The sequence below is a fragment of the Papaver somniferum genome, chromosome 3 (assembly GCF_003573695.1).
Source record: "Papaver somniferum cultivar HN1 chromosome 3, ASM357369v1, whole genome shotgun sequence".
Lineage (NCBI taxonomy): Eukaryota > Viridiplantae > Streptophyta > Magnoliopsida > Ranunculales > Papaveraceae > Papaver > Papaver somniferum.
In genome coordinates this window covers 171,497,329-171,513,632 of record NC_039360.1, presented here as the reverse complement: position 1 = coordinate 171,513,632, position 16,304 = coordinate 171,497,329, and the positions used below count along the sequence as shown (strand labels likewise).

Sequence of the window (16,304 nt, the reverse complement as noted above, 5' to 3'; positions counted from 1 at the left end):
TTTGGTCTTGTGCACAACATTCTTCGCGGCTTCCTTGTGTAATTCCTCCCGGCTTTTCACCGCTTTTCTGCTCTTTTCCGCTCCACAACTCATCTAGTCTTTATTTATCACCTAAAAATGCAAAATTAATTAATAAAAATATTTATTCTTGAAAACAAAGAAAATACAGAATATGGGATAAAATGTAGAATTAATGCACAAAAGATGAGTTAAATGCCAAGAAAAATATATAGAAATATGCACTTTTTATTACTCATCAATGGTCGAAAACTTCTGGAGCCACTGGATGAAATAAATGAGTTGGGAGACGTTTCGTTACCGACGTGTTGCTATCAAGTCTTCAAGGACTTTGTTCCAAAAGACATCCTTCGAACCATCTTCTGAATCTTGGACTATCGTATGGAATGGGACACGGTGAGCAGTCCCCAGTTATATTTCTGTTAGATCCGATGGCACAGTCGAATATGTGAATATATCTTTGTGGCGTGCTTTTGGAGTCTTCGATGCACATGTACGGATTCATGTTGAGAAATTCCTGCTGCTCGTAAACTTCGGCGGTGACGATGTTGAAATCAGAAATAACCAGGTTGAGGGGAGTGAAGGCGTCCCATGATGGTAGTCCCCATTTGTAGCCTACTTTAGTTGCATCACCTTGAATCCATGTCCACGGGATTTGATACAAGCTTATTGTACTCTTATGGATGTGACGTTGAGATGCACATGGACGAAATATTCTGGATAGATGGGAAGTAGGAATGACAGAGTTATGTTGTTTATCGTGGCTTCCTCTGTTTCTTTAAAAAATATTTCAGCCGCGTCTCTGGAGTTATCTCATGAGTCTTTGATGGTCGTCAGGATAGACTGCGATGAGCAGTCCCCAGACGCATTTTTCTTTAGTTTCTGAAGTTGTTTTCCTATGAGCAGGCTTGGGATTCTCCGCGGCCTTGTAAAGTGTTGAAGGCGTCTTCTAGACAGAGAGGTGATGATAATCTTGCGCTACACCCTTGAAGAGTAGATGACCTTGTCGTGGCTATGGCCTTTTGGTTGACTGTGTCTTCTGAGCTTTGACAGTAAAGGGATTCCGTGTATATCCTCAGTCCCCAAGTATGGTTTACATGTTTTCATCTTTGTAGCGATTGCTGCTGTGGTGAAGCTCTGGATGGTATCGACAAATGAGTGGCAACAGTTCTTGGTAGCAGATGTAATCATAAGAGACTGCATTGTCTTGGTAACAAAGTAGGTTGGCTGGAATTGTATGGGCATTCATGGAAATAAAAGGATTGGATGGATGCGTAAGCGAGCAAACTGTCCATGATCACGAGTTTTGGTAGGATGGACCATGACTACGAAGATTGGCTGGATGCGATCATGATCCTTGACATGGGGAGCGTGGATGTACGACCCTTTGCAGGAAGGAGTGGCGGCCCCGTTACGATCCTTGGCAGGAGGAAGTGGCGTTGAGGCGGCTTAGGCTCTTGAAGAGGATGTTGAAACTTAAGAAGACAAACGCTGAAGCTTCGGCTTCGATTCTGGAGCAGCTTATGGAGAGAATGCTGAAGCGGAGCGGCTGTTGAAGTGAACGTTGAAGCGGAGCCGCTGCTGGAGGACGTTGAAGCGGAGAGGATGCGTCAATCAATGTGCTGTCAAACTGGACACCCTTCAAGCGAACAGTGGTTAGGAGTCCCTGGTTCCATATATCGTGCTTTCCAAGAGAGGTAGGGGTTTGGGAACGACTTCTTGGCTGGAAATAGATGTTTTTGGGAACGATTTCTTGGCTGGAAATAGATGTTTTCCTGACACAGCGCGGTTGAGGGATGCAAATATGTCTTGACGTTGCGCCTTGGTAAAATATAAAATCTCTCATAAATGTTCCACCATAGACTGCACAATTTTGTGGGCGAAGTCCCCCGAAATCATGCATCTCCTGACGGGAAGAGAGTATTTGTGAACTCAGGGGGGTTGCTGATCTCCTTGCCTCGATTTTGGAGAAGTCGTTCCTGATCTCTACGTGTGATGAAATTGGATTGTTGATTCCCTTCTACTGAGCGTTCAAGAGCAACGCTGAAAGGATGCAGCTACTGGCGCTGGGAAGATGCAAGCTGTTAGCGCTGGAAGGATGTAAGCTGTCAGCGCTGGAAGAGATGCAAGCTGCTGGCGCTGGAAAGATGAAAGCTGTTAGCGCTGGATGGATGCAAGATGTTAGCGCTAGATCGTCTTGGAATGGGCGCTGGCTTGGCGTGGACGCTAACTTGGCATGGCGCTGGCTTGGCGTGGCGCGGTAGCAATAAAATGGGAAAGCATATTCCAGATATGTACTCCAGCGTTTCTCTTTCAATTTGTTTTCTTGTTTTTCTTGTGTTGGTGCAAACCTTAGCCATAGGTATGCCTTCCATAAATCTGTAGAAATATTGTTCTTCTGAACTGGTGTAAACCCTAGCCGTAGGGATGCCTTTCATAAACTTGTAGAAATAATTCATCGTAAACAATTCCTCTTCGAACAACACCCCTAGTAGCGTCGGCTACCTCATGAATGGTGACGGGTAATCATTATTATGCAAAGTGGGTACGTACGGGTAGGTGACTGATTCCACGAAGAACCGGGCGTTGGGGTTTTCCTTTTTTTTTTTTTTGTAAGCCAAACAAAGCGCCTGGTTTATGGTTTGATTTTATGGATTTTTGGGTTGATAGACAAGTGCTACCTATGAGGTTTTGGATTATTATTCGGGATGAAATGTTTTAGGATGATGCCGTTTTTGGTTATGATTGTAACTGACACAAACATCCCAGGGAATATATGGAACCGTGAACGTTGCGTGTCAGTAGATGACATGGGATGAAACATAACATGGCTATCAGTTTTATCATTCCCGTGAAAACTTGAAATAGTAAACCATGTATTTTGTCTAGGCAAGACTTACTCGGTTTTTTGGATCTGCTAACGAAAAATGAGTCAGGTGCAAGTCCGAGTTTTGTGGTAAGCACCGCGATTGTGGAAAGTCCCCAGTCGTTCCTGAGTCACTTGATAATCGAGTCGTCGATCCCTGGGCGGATCGTTTACTTTTAACCTTTGGGAAGTCCCCAGTCTCCCCTTGTGGTGTCATGACTGGTAATCGGGTCGTCCGGTAACTGAGTTGTCGATCCCTGAGCGGATCGTATCGGGCCGTATGGTAGCTGAGTCGTCGATCCTTGAGCGGATCGTATCGGTTCGTCTGGTAGCTGAGTCCTCGATCTCTGAGCGGATCGTTTGCCTCTACCGTGCTGACGTCTGGGTCGAAGTATGAAATCGGGGATTGAAAATTGACATTGTAATCGAAAGATCAATCTCCCACTGTGGTCGCCAATTATTTGAGGGTAAAAACGGTTTTTGCTGATTTTGGTAATTTCGGGTGTGTGGGTGAGAAACGAATTTAAACCCTAAATAATGTACTGCAAGGGAGTACTTTAGATTCGAGAGATCAATCTGTACAAATACGGCCTAAACCAAGAAATGGTCGTTCCATACTTGCTTCGGTCACAAAGTGAAGGAGAAGGGTTGGTTTTGGGGAGGGAAGCGAAGAAAGTGTTGAGACCAGAATAGTTGATTCTGGAAGAGTAGTTGTTTTCTACGACTTGTATCAGAAAGTAGGAAGCTAACAAATGTAAAGCTAGCAAATGTTTTCTGAGTGTTGTATGGTCCTGACCTGAACTTGTTGTTCGGTGGAAATATGTAATGCCTATTTATACAAGTCGAAGTGAAACATACTCTGGTCTCATTAAGAAATGGAAAACGGGTGAGTAAATGGGAGGAGGTGGTAACCGGTAACGCCTAGAATTGATGTTCCATAAAAGAAAGCATTTCACCATTACTCCCTGTATTTACTAACCACATCATCCTTATGATACTTTCTTATAACGGGCGTAGTGTACGCCGCACGCTGTAAACCGCCAAACCAATACCCAATGAGCATCCCCCAGTTTGTGACATGCGTTGATGTCTCGAGTGTTTTCATGGAAAACATGTAGCATGTTGTTGTCATCTGAAAAGTCGAGCTTGGGGACTTGTCGGCTCGGTGACCTTCGACGGTCGAGATTTTGCATCTTAAAAGGAAAGGTAGTCATTGATTATTGCAACCCTTCGTTGGGTAGCCAGTGACATGAAAGCATGCTCGGTATGGCTTTTGTATGGCCTAGTTTAGGCGCGGCCAAAAGTTAGGGGTTTGGCCAAAGGTTACCATGCGTTGTCTGTCGACCTTGGACGGCTAGGATTTGCATCTAGGATTGAAGGGTGGCAGTTGATCGTCGCACGCCTTCGTTTTGGTAGACGCATAGGGAAGGTTGGTATGGCGTGGCGAGACAAGGTGGTTGGAATGCCATTGGCACATGTGGCATGGCATGCCTTGGCACGGTTTGGCGTGGCCAAAACTAGGGTTTTGGGCCAAAGGTTACCATGCGTTGTCTGGCGACCTTGGACGGCTAGGATTTGCATCTAGGATTGAAGGGTGGCTGATGATCGTCGCACTCCTTCGTTTTGGTAGCCGCATAGGGAAGGCCGGTATGGCGTGGCGCGGCAAGTTGGTTGGCATGCCATTGGCACATGTGGCATGGCATGCTTTGGCACGGTTTGGCGTGGACAAAACTAGGGTTTTGGGTCAAAGGTTACCATGCGCTGTTTGGCGACCTTGGACGGCTAGGATTTGCATCTAGGATTCAAGGGTGGTCGTTGATCGTCGCACACCTTCGTTTTGGTGGCCGCATAGGGAAGGCCGACATGGTATAGTAAGGCAGAATGGTGCGGACGGCTTGGCATAGTGGGGCCAAGGCAGAATGGTGTGGATGGCTTGGCATAGTGGGGCCAAGGCAGAATGGTGCGGATGGCTTTGCATAGTGGGGCCAAGGCAGAATGGTGCGGACGTCTTGGCATAGTGGGGCCAAGGCAGAATGGTGCGGTTGGCTTGGCATGGTGGGGCCAAGGGTCTGGCATGCCATTGGCGCATGGTGCGGCCAGCATGGCTAGGGCCAAGGGTTTGGCATGCCATTGGCGCATGGTGCGGCTGGTATGGTTGGCATGCCTTGGCGCGAAGATGTGGCTGGCATGGTTGGCATGCCTTGGCGCGGTGATGTGGCTGGCATGGTTTGCCATTGGCACAGTGGTGCGGCTGGTATGGTTGGCATGCCTTGGCGCGAAGATGTGGCTGGCATTGTTTCCCATTGGCACAGTGGTGTGGCTGGCATGTTTGGCATGCCTTGGCGCGAAGATGTGGATGGAATGGTTTTTTATTGGCACGGTGGTGCGGCTGGCATGGTTGGCATTCCTTGGCGCGGAGATGTGGCTGACACGTCATGCCATTGGCACATGTGGTGCGGCTGGCATGGTTGGCATGCCTTGGCACGAAAGCGTGGCTGGCATGGTTTTTCCATTGGCACGGTGGTGCGGCTGGCATGGTTGGCATGCCTTGGTGCGGAGATGTGGATGGCACGGTATGCCATTGGCACATGTGGTGCGGCTGGCATGGTTGGCATGCCCTGATGCGGAGATGTGGCTGGCACATCATACTGTTGGCACATGTGGTGCGGCTGGCATGGTTGGCATGCCTTGGCGCAGAGATGTGGCTGGCACGGCATGCCATTGGCACATGTAGTGCGACTGGCATGGTTGGCATGCCTTGGCGCGGAGACGTGGCTGGCATGGTTTGCCATTGGCACGGTGGTGCGGCTGGCATTGTTGGCATGTCTTGGCGCGGAGATGTGGCTGGCACTGCATGCCATTGGCACATGTGGTGCGGATGGCATGGTTGGCATGCCTTGGCGCGGAGACGTGGCTGGCATGGTGGTGCGGCTGGCATGGTTGGCATGCCTTGGTGCGGAGACGTGGCTGGCATGGTTTTGCCATTGGCACATGTGGTGCGGCTGGCATGGTTGGCATGCCCTGATGCGGAGATGTGGCTGGCACATCATACTGTTGGCACATGTGGTGCGGCTGGCATGGTTGGCATGCCTTGGCGCGGAGATGTGGCTGGCACGGCATGCCATTGGCACATGTAGTGCGGCTGGCATGGTTGGCATGCCTTGGCGCGGAGACGTGGCTGGCATGGTTTGCCATTGGCACGGTGGTGCGGCTGGCATTGTTGGCATGTCTTGGCGCGGAGATGTGGCTGGCACTGCATGCCATTGGCACATGTGGTGCGGATGGCATGGTTGGCATGCCTTGGCGCGGAGACGTGGCTGGCATGGTGGTGCGGCTGGCATGGTTGGCATGCCTTGGTGCGGAGACGTGGCTGGCATGGTTTTGCCATTGGCACATGTGGTGCGGCTGGCATGGTTGGCATGCCTTGGCGCGAAGACGTGGATGGCATGGTTTTCCATTGACACGGTGGTGCGGCTGGCATGGTTGGCATGTTGGCGCGGAGATGTGGCTGGCACGGCATGCCATTGGCACATGTGGTGCGGCTGGCATGGTTGGCATGCCTTGGCGCGAAGACGTGGCTGGCATGGTTTTCCATTGGCACGGTGGTGTGAGAATTAGGGTTTTGGCCTATCGAAACCCTAATTAGCAAAAAAAAAAAAGGTACCCTGGTAATTTTCTCGCAGACATATTAAAGGGTCCAATAAATTCGCTTGGTGGAGACATTATTACTCAAGTTTTGTGACGTCACTGTCTGACTAGGGTTTTACGATTTTAACCTTAAACTAAAAACCACCATCAACACACACATAATTAACTTGCCACGTTCTCTAGCCCATTTCTTTGCATCTTCTTTATCTTTCCATCTCTACATGTTCCAAAAACCCAAAGTTAGTAAAAAAACAAAACATAGTGAATGAGCAACATATCTTTCCATTAGTTTCAAAAAAGAAAAAAAACACTTACCAAGTCATTCAAATAGTGATGGGATGAATCTTCTGTTAGAATTTCGTTTGCATTAGGTTGAGAAGGCATTTGGCTAGGTGGAAGCACAATCTATCAACCAAAATATCACAATATTAGTCAAAAAAAAAGAAAGAAAACTAGAATTACGTCCAGGTTATAAGGTACACGGACCCATATGTTTTAGGCATATGAAAGGTTACGGTTGAAAAATTCAACCTCTAACCTAGACGTTTTCAATTACGGTTGGGAACGATGAAAATATAACTTAGACATTTTCACTTATGTTTGGAAATCCAAAATCTTAACCAAGACGTAAAACAAGTAATAAATACCATGCAAAAAATATTTACGTTTGGGTTTTGGATGAATTTAACCTAGGCGTAATTCTCAAGTTTTGTCCTATTGGAAACCAGTTACGTTTGGAATTCTTCAAAATCTAGGCGTAAACAAAACTTACGGTTGGCAACGAAGCAAAACCCTCTTCCAAACACAGACGTAAAAGTTAATTACGGTTGGAACGAAGCCCAACCCAACCGTAATTTGCCATGAAAGTCTAAAAATATCAAATTTATTATCGTTCTTAAGCTAGTTTTCCACGAAATTGAACCCATGGGAGATAGTTTAGAGGTGTACCTGTTGATTTTCAACCATTGGTTCTTCACTTTGTTGATTTATTTCTTCAATTGGTGGAGATTCATCATCACTTTGTGTTAAACCTTCTCTACCATCTAACAAATCATCAATCTCTTGGTATCCAACATGAGGAATGCAAAACTTGTTTTCTCTATCATACAAAGATTCACCCACCTCGAATTTGTAACTTGTTTCATCCATTTTTGTTGAGTGAATCAAACAATTTAGGTATTGAAAAAAATCTCCAATATTTGAGATAAGGGGTTTTTGAAATTACTTACGGGTGATACGTTTTTGTCCTATTAGGTGACGCCCTTCTAATGGAATGTGACACCCCAATAATAATTTTCATTTCCAATAATTTTTATTGTTTTTTATCATTTACAATACCAATGATTGACTTTTATCTTGTGCATGGACGCACAAGATAACAAAATCCATGAAATATGGCCGCCATTTTTGAATTGAGCGTAATCAGTGTAGTCCAAAGTTGACCTACATTGGAAAGATGCGGGCCTACAAGACCATGATCATCACTAACTTTCAATTTCAACTTAGATTGTAGACTATACTTTCCTGCACAGCTGCGCGCGGCACTAGATCCAACCCTTCCGCCCCTCTCTCTCTTTCAATTTCAAATTTCGAAATTGGAATCCTAAGAAATGAGACCGTTGAAATTCCTCTTCTCCTTCCTGAGCAGCAAAAATAGTGTGTCTTATCTTATTCTTGCTGAAACACCATTCTTACTGAAACACCAAATGAACCCAAAAACCCTACCGGCATCCACTTTCATATTAATTTAATTTGATGGATCTACATTAATAGAGAAGAAATCAACTAAAAAGCAGCTTAAAAAGGAAGAAAATAAAACGGAAGAAATGTATGATCAAAGCTGTAGTTTTGCTGCAAAAATTAGAAACATGAGACGACATGGATGGCAACGTCCTCTTCATCCATTACAGGTAAAACCCATTAACCCCAGATCCTATAATTTCTTTATAGTTCCAGTTTTTTTAATAACACCATTTGATGAGATCTGTCTGGTCTCTGTATGTGGAAATAAATGTGATTTATTAGCTGAAATACACTGAATTTGTAAAACCATTTTGTTGAATCAATGTTTTGTATTTGAAATAGAAAAACTTTATTAACTTAATTAGTTTCGATTGAGATTGAGACCCCCATTAGTTATACCTAAACCTAATTGAATGCATAAAGGGAGGTGCAGGAGTTTTATAAAGGGGCAATCGGCCCCAATTGCTTTGAAATCACAGTACTGCATGTCTAAGGTTTAACCTCACTATTATGTGTGTGTGTGTGGGGTTGAAACCTAACTGTATGTGGAAATTGAGATGGAAGTGGTGGTTGTCGTGGTGGTGGTAGTGGTATTGGTTGTGTTTGCGCTGGAGGTGGTTGTTGTAGTGGTGTCGCTGTAGGTGTTGGAGGTGGTTGTGGTTGTGGATGTGGAGTTGCAGGCCTCTGAGGCATTGCATCACATTTTAGAAGTGAAAACAAACTCAATACTGTAACCTTATATCATGTGACAGTATTCAAATTCTTAAACCCATTTGTCTTTCTGCCTAAAGTTGGAACTAATCACAATTTTTATTTTATTGTTGGAAATATTGTAGATAGTGGGGATTGCAATTTTCAGTTTTTTGGTTGTCGCATTTTACGCGTTCTTGGGGCTTTTTCTTGGAAATAAGACTCTTGAGATCACGATAACTAGTGTTTTCTCCGTTGTGGTATGTATCCTAATTGCAGACCCTTTATATTGTTCTCCCACATTTTGTTTTCTCCATTTAGCTAACTTGATTTACCATCAAATTGTGTTGTATTTTCAGGTGGTTTCGGTTATTTATTTCTTTGTAAGGTGTACTGCAATAGACCCGACTGATAAAACTAGTTTTAAGAAGAAAAGAAAAGTGAATACGAGAGGGTTTGCAAAGCTTAATTATGGTTTCTTATTTAGTCAGCTTTTATTGAGGTTTTTTAGGAGACTGGAGAGAAAGATACTGAAGCATTGTATAAGAAGGAAGTATCTGGATCCATTGAGCACCAATGTTCAGATTGAACCCTTACTGCCGTTCCTACTTGTTATTAAAGATGATGCATTGGCACCTGATTTGAAAGACGATGATATCACGTTTTGCTCTTACTGTGATTTTGAGGTTAGTTATGCAAGCTATTTTGTAGTGTATTTGCCAATTTGAATAGCAGGATTGTAGTTGGTATTGGGAAGAAATGAGAAATAGTGAAAATTCATGGGTTGTCGTGAAACTTAATGGGCGAGGTTGAACTATTTTTATTCACAGGTTAAAAAGACCAGCAAGCACTGCAGGACTTGCAACCGCTGTGTTGAAGGATTTGATCACCATTGCAGAGTGAGAATCTTAGGCTTTTCCTCTTTTATAACATATATTGTGTTCATCTAATTGCTGATGAGGTTATATACGATCACATCAATTTCGTTTATGATTATCTTTGTTAATTGCAGTGGTTGAACAATTGTGTCGGGAAGAAGAACTACACCACATTCTTTCTTCTAATGGTTTTCGTCTTGTTAATGGTTAGTGGCTATATCATTCTCTCACATCGTGCAGTTCAAGGGAGATTTTCGGTTCCTAATGTTGTTCTTTTCTACTAAACGCAGCTTATTATAGAAGGAGGAACTGCCATTGCAATTTTTGTGAGGTGTTTTACAGATAAAAAAGGCATAGAGGCGGAGCTAGAGAAGAGACTGTACCTAGAGTTCCCAAGAGGAGTTCTTGCAGCAATATCGGTAATGGTTTCTGATTATTCCTTTGTTATACAACCAAAGTTCCTCGACATCACTTAGGATGTGAAAGTATTCTGAATAAGAAATTTCAGTTATTAGTCTTACTGCTAATTAGTGAATGACACTGTATCCACACAGGTGTTTTTGGTTCTGTTGACTGCATATGGATCTGCTGCTTTGGGACAGCTTTTCTTCTTTCACGTGGTTCTCATTCGAAAGGTAGATACACTTCCCTGGCTTGCTGGTTTCATATCAATGTCCATGAGTATTCGTGTTGCATATGTAGCATGAGGGCACCTCTATTTGTTACTTGTTAGTACCTTTTGAATTTTTATTTCTCTATCACTCTTTTTCATGAGGTACTCCTAAAGTTGTCTTAAGATTTAGCTCCAATTATGCACTGCAGGGAATGAGAACGTATGATTACATATTGGCAATGAAGGAAGCGAACGAATCTTTAGAAATAGACCCATCCAGTGATTCGGGATTTTCTTCTGATGATAGTTCCGACTTTGATTCTCCAGAAAAACCCACATTTATATCCCGATTTGTATGCGATGGACACAAAACTACCTTTCAAACCCCTGCAAGATTATCCATCAGAATTGACGGGGAACCCAATCCATCAGCACTAAACAAGAAGCCTGGCTTCCGGGCAAACATTGACCCATGGAAACTGATAAAGATGAGCAGTGAAAAGGCTCTATTAGCAGCAGAGAAGACCAGAGAAAGGATCATGAAACAGACGTCTACAAAAGAGCTCGAGTCATTAAAGCCACTACCACTGGAAATGAAAAGTGGACCCTTACTGATGAACCCAGAGAAGAAGAACATAGACAGTACAGATTCAGGAATAACACCTATTATTACTAAAGGTTGGTTCCCAGGATCTCCAGGGTTGTTTTCAAGTCCAAGAAGGCGACATTCAGGTTCCCCAACAATATTTTCTGGTGTAGTTCCTTCACCAAAACAAAAGTATCGAAGCAACTTTGATCTGAAACTAACGGGGGTGTCACAGGAACTCGATACATACATCTCAAGGCAGGTTCTTAATTCTATTTTGAAGAAAGACGGAGACGAGGCATCTCCTGGATAGAATGCAGTAGCAATAAACTCGAATTGATAAGAGTGCTTGTTTTTTGTTTCTCAGCCTCTGAGAAAGAATTGTTATCTGGGGTTCTTGTATGTATAACTTATTTATATTTAATCTTTACCTTCAGGTCTTTGTTTTGTCTTTGTAGAAAGCAAAATTTGGAAGTACATTTGTGATTCCTTCATTTCTATGATTCTAGATGTCTGATTACTGCAGTTTTCTTTTCCTTGAATGGTTCATGAATTTTTATCAGTCAGGGTCATCCTTAGCATCCCCAGCAAAATGAAATTTGGTGCATTATCATAATAAAGCATGCATTCATGTATGGTGCATTATCATAATAAAGCATGCATTCATGTAATTTGCATTAACAAGGCGTTCATTCATTACCAGGCCAGACTAATTCATATACTGGCGAGAGCACTTGCTTGCCAGTGTCAGTCAACAAGCAGTTTAGTACCGGCAAGGCCCAGCTGAATAGTACAGCCAAGCAGCGGAGGCAGCATAAGCAGTCGACCAAGTGCCCCAACTGTGACTGCCATCCGGCCCGTCCCATAAACTCTAGCCTGGTTATGTTGTCTCCACGCTGAAATAACTAAAATTTAGTCCCTCGGCCTTTGTTTCCCTCTTGCCCCTCAATTTGAGCTCTGAGATTTTCGAGCTACTTCGACGGTATGAGGAAAAGAAATAAGAAACCGAAAAATAATGATGTAACCCCCGTGGCTATCTCCTCTCAACAGCAACAGCAGCAACAACAACAACAGTAAGTTCGTTGAACCAAAATAAAGCTTGGGTTTTGTTTCAAGTTTCTGTAATGTTTAATTTTGTCTTTCAAGTTCTAATATTTTGATGTGTGGGTTTTGCTTGGGTTTAAGGCTGAATTGCTATGAAGGAGAACGTCTCATTCTTATGCTCAAATCTCTCAGTAGGTAACCAAAACCTCCCTTGTAGAATTGTCATTTTAATTTCTGCGTATTACATGTTTGATGCGGGGACTCAAAGAAACTGTTATATGTAACAGGGAGATAGAGGCAGCAAAGCTTTCTGCAGGAGTGTTGCCAGAAAAAATATGGATTAAGCAACAATTTTCAATTGGAGTCAACGATGTAACCCGGACACTGGAGCGAATGAAGCCAATCTCTGAGTCCGGAAGTTCTTCTCCACAGCCTACTCTGGACAGTTGTGAAAAGAAAGGCTCCTCGGTTCGGCTTCAGGTAAACACAATTGCATTACTCACTTGCAAGACTTACTTGAGACGCGCGCATATTTTGAGTAAGAAAATACATTACTATGTAGGCTGTAATTCTAGCTGCTGATTGCAATCCTCGGTGGTTAGCAAAACATATTCCAAGCTTGGCATATTCAAGGAAGGTTCCTCTTATCTTCGTCAGAGATAAGAAAGGTGGTTCTTTAAGATTGGGTGAAATTGTGAAAGTGAAGACAGCCATTGCGATCGGAGTGAAGGTATACCTTCAACTTTGTATTGTTTTTCTTGTGTATCATTTTATCTAACTATGGCTTGCATTAAATTTTGTCTCCATGTAGGTTAATGACAGTGGGATCAATAAACTTGTAGAGCAAATTCTGATGGATAATGGGAATGTCGATACGGTGGGGATGTCTGAAGCTGAATGACCTTTCCTACAAGATGCACCTCAACTGAATTCTACAGTCCATATGTTAAGCTTTTTTCATGTATTATTTATGATTAAGTTATACTAAAAACAGGTCTATTAGCTGGAAGAGAAATTTAGAGTACAGGTTCTAAAATTTTCAAATCACACAGTACCAAGATAAAGATTCAGAACAATGTAGAGGTTAAATATCAAGTCACGTGACATATTTTGGATGATAAACGTTGAACCACACTGTAGATTTTAAAATTTTTGCGTCTCATAACATGCCTATAACGTAGATTTTGGGTCGTGAGTCAGAGTAGGAACCGTTAGTCAGATTTTAAGTCACATGACAATTAAAAAAAAAGTAATAATCTGGATTCAACCTCGCATGTTGAATTTTATAACACTAGACAAGTTTAGGGTCACATCTCACAAGGCAGAATGGTCCAGGCCAACTCTAGGACAAAACCTAGAAAATGTAGCAGCAGTCCTTTGAAGAGGTTTCTCGAAATCCCACCTTAATCAAATCATCATATTCGGTTATGCTACAGGGGACCAACAGGCAGCAAAACCATCATCTTTGCTATTGGGATTCTGTAGAAGGCACATAATATCAACTGCAGTGCCCCAAGACCACATCCAAAACCATTTGGAACCTTGAGGTACATAAACACAACAACCAACATTATTTCATCTTCCCAAAAATTATAAATGGCTCATATGAGCATGAGTGCTGGTCAGATTTGGACCACAAGAAATTCAGTTTATGAGATTTAGCAGACTTGTCAAGGAATCCAGAAAACTGATCGCCTGGACATGAAAGTACTGGTGGCAGCAAGACCGCAGAATAGACCACACATTATGTGGGGAAACAAATGAAAAGAGCAGCCAAAGAACAGTTAATAGAACAAATTCTTCCCACTTTTCTTATCTATAATCACATATCTGAAATACCCAATTCACCAAAATTTCAGTACAAGTATAAAAACAAAGGAATTTCCAAACGTAAAGGCAGACTATTCACCAACATAAAGCAGTGTATATATAGGAAAATCCCACTAGAACCTAGAAATTCTGTAATAAAAGCATCTTTTGGAGATCATGATGCACATTTAACAACGGACAGTCTGACATTCCGTTTTTTTTTTTAAATTATTTTTTTCCCTTCCCTATAGAAACTGATTTCTGGGTATTTTCATCAACCTAGTCATTGTTCTGGTTGAGCCTAGCAGCAACAGAGGCAGCAACACCACCAGGATGTGTTACAAGATTAGGGTTGTTTCTCATTTCTGCACCCACCACCCCTTCTGCATCTCTAGGCGTAGCTTCCTTATCTGCTGGCAACTTCAAAGCCGCATCCTAGCACAAAAAACAAAACCAGCATCAGATCTGTTAACAAAGCCATTATTAAACCCCTATGGTTTATCAGAGAGAGATCAATCTGAATAGCACATGCTGATTTGAAATTAAAGATTAAAAACACCATAAAGATCAAAACTTTCTTTAGTGATAACCACACAGAATCATGAAATTAAGATGAAATACAACAAACCCATGCAGTCGAATTACTTGAATTGGAGAACGAACAAAGCATTAGTCAATATATATCCATACCTACAGAAGTTGCTAACTGAGTTGACGGATAGCAAACTAAGAACACACATATATAAAGCTCATTAGTTGGAAATTCGCTTCGCTCATTAGTTGAGCACCAAACAGGAATAGTATGCTGATCAAAACCTAATTACACCTTTGGTTTTTCTGATTGAAACCAAGGGTTTAAATCTTCAGGTTTTCTCTCTCGCAAAAAATGTTGCATCTAGAAATTTTAAGATGCATTGTGAATGCATTTCAAGCAAGTAACATAATGAATTTTAGCACTGAAAAGGTCTTTGCATTGACCCAAACAAAGATTAGAGTGATTAATCAAGGGTGTTGGCATGACTAGATAAATTTAAAGATCAGCGAAACATAGCCATAGACTCTTACCAGGTCATTAAACTGATAATTTCATGACACATGTTCTATTTTGTCTCAACTTAAATGTAATAGTATTGGTTTTAGAATCATTACAACTGCAAGAAAAAAAAAAGGAAATAAACTACATACCAAAATATTAAGAAGGAGACTCGACCCAGTTGAGCTCTCGAGGAGTGAACTTCGACCAATTAGGTTCAATCCATGTGCAGTTTGCACGCCAGCTCTCTGTCTCATATAAATTCTTAGAAGTATGCCAACCCCCAAAAGAGTCATACCTACCAGTTTCAAGAGAATAGAACAGAATCCCATCTCCATTCAAACAAAGTCTAGGGAGATATATTTTGTTCTCCATTTGACTGTTGGGAGCAATGGCTGAGAAACAAGAGGTGTGGCTGATGAACAGCATATGCTTCCCCAAACTTTCAACTTCAACCCAGTCATTGACGCGGAGATCAAAATTTAGGACTGTAACCAGCTTTTCTTGACATCCTAATTTCACCAATAACAGATCTTCACCACTCTTCACCAGGAAACTTGGATACGTATATGTATCACTGTATCTTTCACGCGGAATCCCATGAACTTTCCAGGTTTTATCCTTCCAGTTAAATGCTCCTAAAAGTCCGTTATAGTCCACGCAATAGAAAGCCCCTTGATGCAAAATTGGAGGATTACACAATGGCCTATATTGAATAGCATTATCGAAGTTGAAAATATCCCAGACCTGTTTCCCTCTGGTAATGGAATAGACAGTGATTGTTCCTTGATCACTTTGATCAATGGCAAAAACTGTACAGTCTGCGGAAGTCGGCAATGAACAAAAACAGATGCTAGAAGAGAAATGATGCCCCACGTGTGGAAGATTAATGGTTTCCCTTGTGAATGGATTGTAGAAGAATAGGATTTCCTCTCTTGACATTAATAGCCAACCATCCTTCTGGAAACAGATAGTAGCATCAAGCAGCAACTCGGAAAACTCCAAGAGATAGTACTCATTATGCACAGGGATTACAAAACAGTAGATGATGTCATTGTTATCTTCACAAAACACCAGCCATGGAAATAAATTTGAGGTCTTCGTGATGCTAGTTGTTGCAAACGTCCGCTTTGATACAGGCATCATCGCTCGAATTGTTTTACTGAACGAAAATGCACGTAATCCAACGGATGAAGATAACTTGCAACCAACTCTCTGGAATCGGCATCAAGAATATCCCAAGGACTTGTTTCTTCAAATCCGTTCTCGTTCTCATTCTTTTCATAGGCAATTGTGCTTAATCCATTTTCCACTGCCTCTCTCATGCAATCTTCTTCTTCTTCCTCACATTGCCGTCCACCAAGAATCTTAATCCA

At 42.5% G+C, this 16,304-nt stretch overlaps 3 protein-coding genes across 4 annotated transcripts; 2 read left to right on the top strand and 1 right to left on the bottom strand.

The window, feature by feature from the left end:
* The first annotated feature begins 8,085 nt into the window (after window positions 1-8,085).
* LOC113361894 (protein S-acyltransferase 18-like) lies at window positions 8,086-11,481 on the top strand. Of its 2 annotated transcripts, XM_026604980.1 has the most exons (9): window positions 8,086-8,442; window positions 9,112-9,225; window positions 9,325-9,353; window positions 9,477-9,651; window positions 9,796-9,864; window positions 9,978-10,049; window positions 10,134-10,262; window positions 10,398-10,478; window positions 10,666-11,481. In XM_026604980.1, the coding sequence occupies exons 1-9, from the start codon at window positions 8,359-8,361 to the stop codon at window positions 11,353-11,355; spliced, it is 1,443 nt and encodes a 480-aa protein (XP_026460765.1). In that variant the 5' UTR covers window positions 8,086-8,358; the 3' UTR covers window positions 11,356-11,481. The 2 variants fall into 2 exon arrangements, with proteins under 2 accessions (XP_026460765.1, XP_026460764.1); XM_026604979.1 differs by having other exon boundaries at window positions 9,325-9,651.
* Window positions 11,482-11,887: 406 nt separating this feature from the next.
* On the top strand, window positions 11,888-13,201 carry LOC113361893. The gene is made up of 5 exons (XM_026604978.1): window positions 11,888-12,115; window positions 12,228-12,281; window positions 12,374-12,566; window positions 12,649-12,816; window positions 12,898-13,201. Exons 1-5 carry the CDS (start codon window positions 12,027-12,029, stop codon window positions 12,985-12,987), a joined length of 594 nt encoding a protein of 197 aa, XP_026460763.1. The 5' UTR covers window positions 11,888-12,026; the 3' UTR covers window positions 12,988-13,201.
* Window positions 13,202-13,870: 669 nt separating this feature from the next.
* Window positions 13,871-16,106, bottom strand: LOC113358021 (F-box protein At3g56470-like). Its single transcript, XM_026601523.1, has 2 exons — window positions 15,081-16,106; window positions 13,871-14,330 (listed from the first exon to the last, which is right to left on the bottom strand). Exon 1 carries the CDS (start codon window positions 16,072-16,074, stop codon window positions 15,088-15,090), a length of 987 nt encoding a protein of 328 aa, XP_026457308.1. The 5' UTR covers window positions 16,075-16,106; the 3' UTR covers window positions 13,871-14,330; window positions 15,081-15,087.
* Window positions 16,107-16,304: the final 198 nt, after the last annotated feature.